This window comes from Carlito syrichta, unplaced genomic scaffold, assembly GCF_000164805.1.
Source record: "Carlito syrichta isolate Samal-C Ts95f unplaced genomic scaffold, Tarsius_syrichta-2.0.1 Scaffold79415, whole genome shotgun sequence".
In the NCBI taxonomy this organism is placed as follows: domain Eukaryota; kingdom Metazoa; phylum Chordata; class Mammalia; order Primates; family Tarsiidae; genus Carlito; species Carlito syrichta.
In genome coordinates this window covers 39,430-44,810 of record NW_007023511.1, presented here as the reverse complement: position 1 = coordinate 44,810, position 5,381 = coordinate 39,430, and the positions used below count along the sequence as shown (strand labels likewise).

Sequence of the window (5,381 nt, the reverse complement as noted above, 5' to 3'; positions counted from 1 at the left end):
AGGGGAGGGGAGGAAGAGGAGAAGGGAAGAGGAAGAAGGGGAGGGGAAGGAAGGAGAGGAGAAAGAAGGGGAGGAGAAAGGAAGGGAAGGAGGAAGGGGAGGGAAGAGAAGGAAGGACTGTCAGGAAGAGCTCCTCACAGCAAGGGTAAGGGACTGACCCAGACAGCAGTGGGCTTCCCATCGGCGGCAGGAAAGGCAGAGAGTCATCCAGTCAGGGTGAAGTGGAGAACCCTCATGCCTCTGCTGCTGGGCAGGTGAGCGGCTCCCTAGGGCCACCCCTGAGCATGGCTCCAGGCTGACCGTGTACCCATTTTCTGCTCTTAGAAGGCAAGCTCAATTGGAAGAGAGGTGAAGGTCAGTGGCTGCCCCTACTGAAACCTTTTTGACAGCCGCAGGAGGACTTGGGAGGATGAACACTGGGCACATGGGCCAAGCCCACGCACCTGGGCAGTCCCAGCCACTCTGCTTGCTGGCCGCTGACCTTGGAAGATTCGTTAACTCCCCCAAGACTCCCCGCCCTGTCTGTGAAGCAGAGTGGGCGATCCCCAGCATAGGTGTCTGCATGCCTTCCTCTGATAGCTCACTCAGGCTGTGGCACATCCCCTGGAGGCCAATCTGTGCATGGTCGCGCCCTATTTCCAGGAGAACACAATGACAGCTTTTCTCCAATGGGGTGTTCTGAGGAGTCAGAACGGAGGGTGTCACACAGTGTCTGGCACAGCCTCTGATACCTAGAAACGCTTATTCCCATGGCCATCCCCACCCCCAAGCCGGTGCAGAGGGTGGAAAGATGGGAGGCTGGCTAGGAATAGGAGGTCAGGAGTTGCAGGATGGAGGCACAAATAGTGGGTTCGAAGCCACAACTGGGTCTTCACTCCAACAGTCAGTAAAAGGGCAAAGGCAACATCAACACACTGCCATGTGACAAGGACATGCACAGCCAACAGTCCAAAACAAAGCAAAATGGCCGCTTGACAACGGCTGGGTGCAGCTTCCCGCCCATGTTGATACGAATGGCCTCCTAGGAGGAGGCGGAGGTCAGAGCAGTTTGGAGGGGCAGAGATGCTGTGGACCTGTGGGCCAGGCTCCAGTGACTCTTGAATGGGTCCCTAGGAGCTTTGTAAAAGGCCCTCCATGAAATATATGTCCTTAGTAAAGTTGGCCTGAGCTGAATTAAAATGCCTCTGCAGTTGGTCTTCATCTCTGTGCTGGCCACCTCCAGCAGGCTACGTTCCGGTTGTCAGCAGAGCAGGCCTGCAGACACTTGGAGACTCCAGCCATGCTGCGCCATGGCTGAGAACCCATGTCAGCAACTCCCCTGGGCATTAGCTCAGCCACAGCCAGTGCAGGTTCGCACTGTGTTGCGGGTACAAGCCTGAGGGGACACACCCAGGCCCTTTCACCCAGACATCACCTGCCACCACTTCTCACAGGCCTCACCACAAGCCTTTATGTTCTTAGAACGAGGGCCATTCTGTCGTCATGGGTATGGCTTCTTTCTATATGCACCAGACAAAACGCAACAAAGTCACTGGGTGTGCATGAAGATAAATCAGTGATGCATTAATGAATCAACAAACGTTTCTTGGTTGCACACTGTGTCCTGGACACTGCGCCACACCGCAGGCAGGCAAGAATGCAGGTCAGGAGCTCCAAGGCACTTACAGGGAAGTGGCAGGGTGGACTGTCAAGGCCGTGCGGCAAGTAGGTCCTCAGTGGAGGTGTACATTCCCCTGGAAGCACAGTCGAGAAGCTCACACTCTGGAAGAGGTGGACCGCAATGGAGTCCAGACAGCTGGCCTCTGATGTCTGGGGGGAACAAAGCTCTGGGGACTGAGCCATGGGCCAGGACCCTTCCTCCATCCTGCGACAGTATTTAACACACACTTTACAGGCATGCTTGGCAGGCACAGTGGCCCCAGAGAAGCCCATGTGCCATAATTGGAATCTGTGACTTGCTACCCCTTGTGGCAAAAGGGACTTTGCAGACATGATTCAGTGACAGAACTAGAGAAGGGGAGATGATACTGCATTATATGGAACTCAGTCTAATCACACACATCCTTAAAAGTAGAGGACCTTTCTCGACTGTGGTCAGAGAGACACAGCATGACTGGCTTTGAAGATGGAGGAAGGAGGCACCAAGCCAGGGGACACAGGAGGCTGGAGAGGGCAAAGAAACAGACAGACACTCTTCTAGAGGTTCTGGAAAGGAGGCCAGCCCTGACGACATCCTGACGTTGATCCAGGAGGTCTCCGAGCTGCAAGGCAGTGACCCTGCTGTGTTAGGCCACTGGGTCTGTGGCAATTGCTGCAGTAGCAATGGGAAATCAGGACAGGTGGCTGGTGTGAGGCAGGGCACAAGAAGCCCCACAGGAGGGCACACAGCCTAGAGGACGGCCTGGCCTGGCTCAGCTGTCTGTCCCCTCCAGTGCTCATGCTGGAACTTCATTGCCACTGTGACAGTAACAAGGTGGGACCTTTAAGAGGTGAGGACAGCATAAGGGCCCTGAACCCAAGGGTGGGACTGGCACTTTATAAAAGAGCAAGCTCCGCCCTCTCTTGCTTGCGTTGGCCCTTGGCCTTCCCTATGGAATGACCAGGAAGAAGGCCTGGCCACAAGCCACAAGCCACAAGCCACACCTTAATAATGAACTTCCCAGCCTCCATAACTGTGAGTCAATAAATTTCTGTCATTATGAATTACCTGGCCTTGGGTGTTATGACTGCAGCACAAAGCTGACTGAGACTCAAGGCTTGGTTAATACTTCCTGAATGATTAAACAAAAAGCAAATGTGAACAGGTACCCCAGCGGCTCCCATCCTACCCATATGGCTAAGGATCCAGGGAGGCTGTCAGGGATATGACAGAGGGAGGCAGAGCCACACCACACGTGAAACCACGACTTAAGTCTGCCTTGAGCTAGTCATTGCAACACCAGGTCTCAAGCTGGCATTCATCAGGTACCGAATAACATCCAGGACAGTGGTTTTCCAAGTGTGACCCACAGCCCCTAAGATAGCAGAGGCCCTTTCAAGAGGCCCATGAGAATTCTTTTTATAATAATCCTGAGACATTCTTTGCCTGTTTTGCTAGGTTGACACTTGCACAAATGGTACAAAAGTGCACTGAGTAAACTCACCATGACACAAAGGTGGTGGCTGCACACTTTGCTGGCAGTCATTGTATTCTCCACACTGGACTGCGAATTCACAGTAGGACTTGCTTAAAAGGGTCTACGTTTTCACTTAAGAATCCTTGATAAAGCAGAACAAAGTATTCATCTTATGGACTCTCGAATATTCTGCGTGCCAAATGGAACTCGGTATAAAGCCCTTCTGTGTGCTCAAGCACAACGACCGTCTCCAGAAAAAGTGCGATTAGGGCTGCTTGAGTCAGGACTGAACTAATTGCATCTCTCTGCAATAGGGAAGCTACTTGAAAGAATGACAGAGAAATTCCAGTGATTAAGACTTGGGTATTTGGCAAAAATTTGCTCAAAAAGGATAAAGTGAGCCTGTTCCTTCAAAGAAAACAACTGACATATTTACTGTCAAAGACAAAATTCTGGCTTCAAAGCAAAAGCTGAATTTTTGAAAATTTGTATCTGCCACTGCCAGGCTATCTATTCTTAAAGACTCCTCTGATGAGGTCGGTGGTGACATTAAGGGGTGGGTTTTTTGAACAGCACAATAAAAGTGTCAACATCAGGAAGATCTGTAAAATTCAGTGAAGCAATGTTTTTCAAGTGACCAATGCATGATGTAAGAAAATCAGGCTAGGCAAGAGATCCATCCCAAATACAAGACATACCAGTGGATTTTATTGTAAGAGGACAAAAACTCCATTGACATGCTTGCCAATACCACATCACAAATCATCCTCCAGAAATCACTACTTATAGAGTTTAGATATGGTATCAAAAGGGAATATATCCACAAACATCTAAAAAAAAACATCCAACGCTCCTCCCTTTTCCAACTTGTGTCTGCATGAGGCTAGGTTGCGTTCATACACTTCAACCAAAACAACATATGGCGGTGTGTATGGAACAAGAAAGCTACTACAGGAACCCAGCTGTTTTTCATTTAGCAAGGCATTAAAGAGATGCTCAAAAATACAAACCAATGCCATTCTCCTTCTTTTTGTTTTGGAAATACAGCTAATTTTCATAAAATGTGCTATTTACATGATCATGCAATGGGCTTTTTCTTTTTTAAAGAATAAAAACATTTAAAAATGTTCTCAGTTCTAATTGCTAACACAGTAAATATCAACCTTTACCAACTTAAGGATATCCCATCCTGAAAGGCAAATTCGTTACTTCCCACTCTGTCCCCCTCTCCACAGTTGAAGTGCAGATAACGTGGGCAAGAGCCAGCTTCAGCCATACCATGGCAGGAGGCTGGAAGCAAGTCAGCAGGTGGGAAAGACGGGCCTGGAGGGAGGAACGCGGCCAGCAATATGGACCGGCTGAACTGCAGGGACAGAAGTGAAGCCAGCATAGCCGATGGGCTGAGGATGGGGTGGAAGGGCAGGGGCGAGCCTGGAACCACCCCAGGACAAGAGACAGGGGGTTTCAGAAGGAGCACGAGGGGTATGAGGGCAAGGGCGAGCCTGGAACCACCCCAAGGATGTGAGATGGGGGTTTAGAGGGAGCATAAGGGGCATGAGGATAAGGGTGAGCCTGGAACCATCCCAAGGACATGAGATGGGGGTTCAGAAGGAGCAGGAGGTTTCAAAGACGGTGACAGGATGGACTGGTGTGGAATAAAGGTGTAAGTATTCCAGAGAGAGGGATGTCTCAGCCCAGGACAGGAGACCAGAACTCATGGGAGAATTCTGGCATGAGCAGAAGAGAGGTTGAGTGACTGGCAGAAAGGATGCTCAGCAGCGAGAAGAGCAGAGTGAGAGGACAGAGGTTAGCCCAAGTTCTCCTAGCACATCCCCCGAGGGCCAGGCTGCCTGCTGTATCATGGTGGTGAGGACAGTGACATCCTCATGGGAGTAAGAGGGGATTCCACAAATTTTCTCCCTATTAAAGATGCCGTCAGAAAAAACGTGGTCTATTCATGCAGTGGAATACTGCACAGCACTGCGAGAAAACAACTTCAGAAAACAGTGAGATGGGAGACACTAGAGTGCAACAAGGAATGAAAGAAACTGGAGAAAAGCCCATGCTGTAAGTCCAGGAGTCGGTGTCTCCAGGAGTTCCTGCCCTTGTAGTAGGGAGAACTGGGAGGCAGCAGAGAGGGCATCCAGGGTCGCTGGGGGGAGGGGGGATTTCCAGGGCCAACCCGGGGCAGGGCTTCCAGGGCCGCTGATGGGGGAGGGCTTCCAGGGCCACTGTGGGGAGCTTCCAGGGCCGCTGGAGGGGTAT

At 50.9% G+C, this 5,381-nt stretch overlaps 1 protein-coding gene across 1 annotated transcript in view; it reads right to left on the bottom strand.

The window, feature by feature from the left end:
- The window catches only part of LOC103256730 (sec1 family domain-containing protein 2-like), a 152,590-nt gene that overhangs the window by 144,956 nt on the left and 2,253 nt on the right, over positions 1-5,381 (bottom strand). Inside the window, exons 3-4 of the mRNA XM_021710548.1 lie at positions 1,666-1,809; positions 1,231-1,356 (exon numbers count right to left, since the gene is read on the bottom strand). Coding sequence (XP_021566223.1) covers positions 1,231-1,356; positions 1,666-1,809 — 270 coding nt within the window. The remainder of the gene's footprint in view (positions 1-1,230; positions 1,357-1,665; positions 1,810-5,381) is intronic.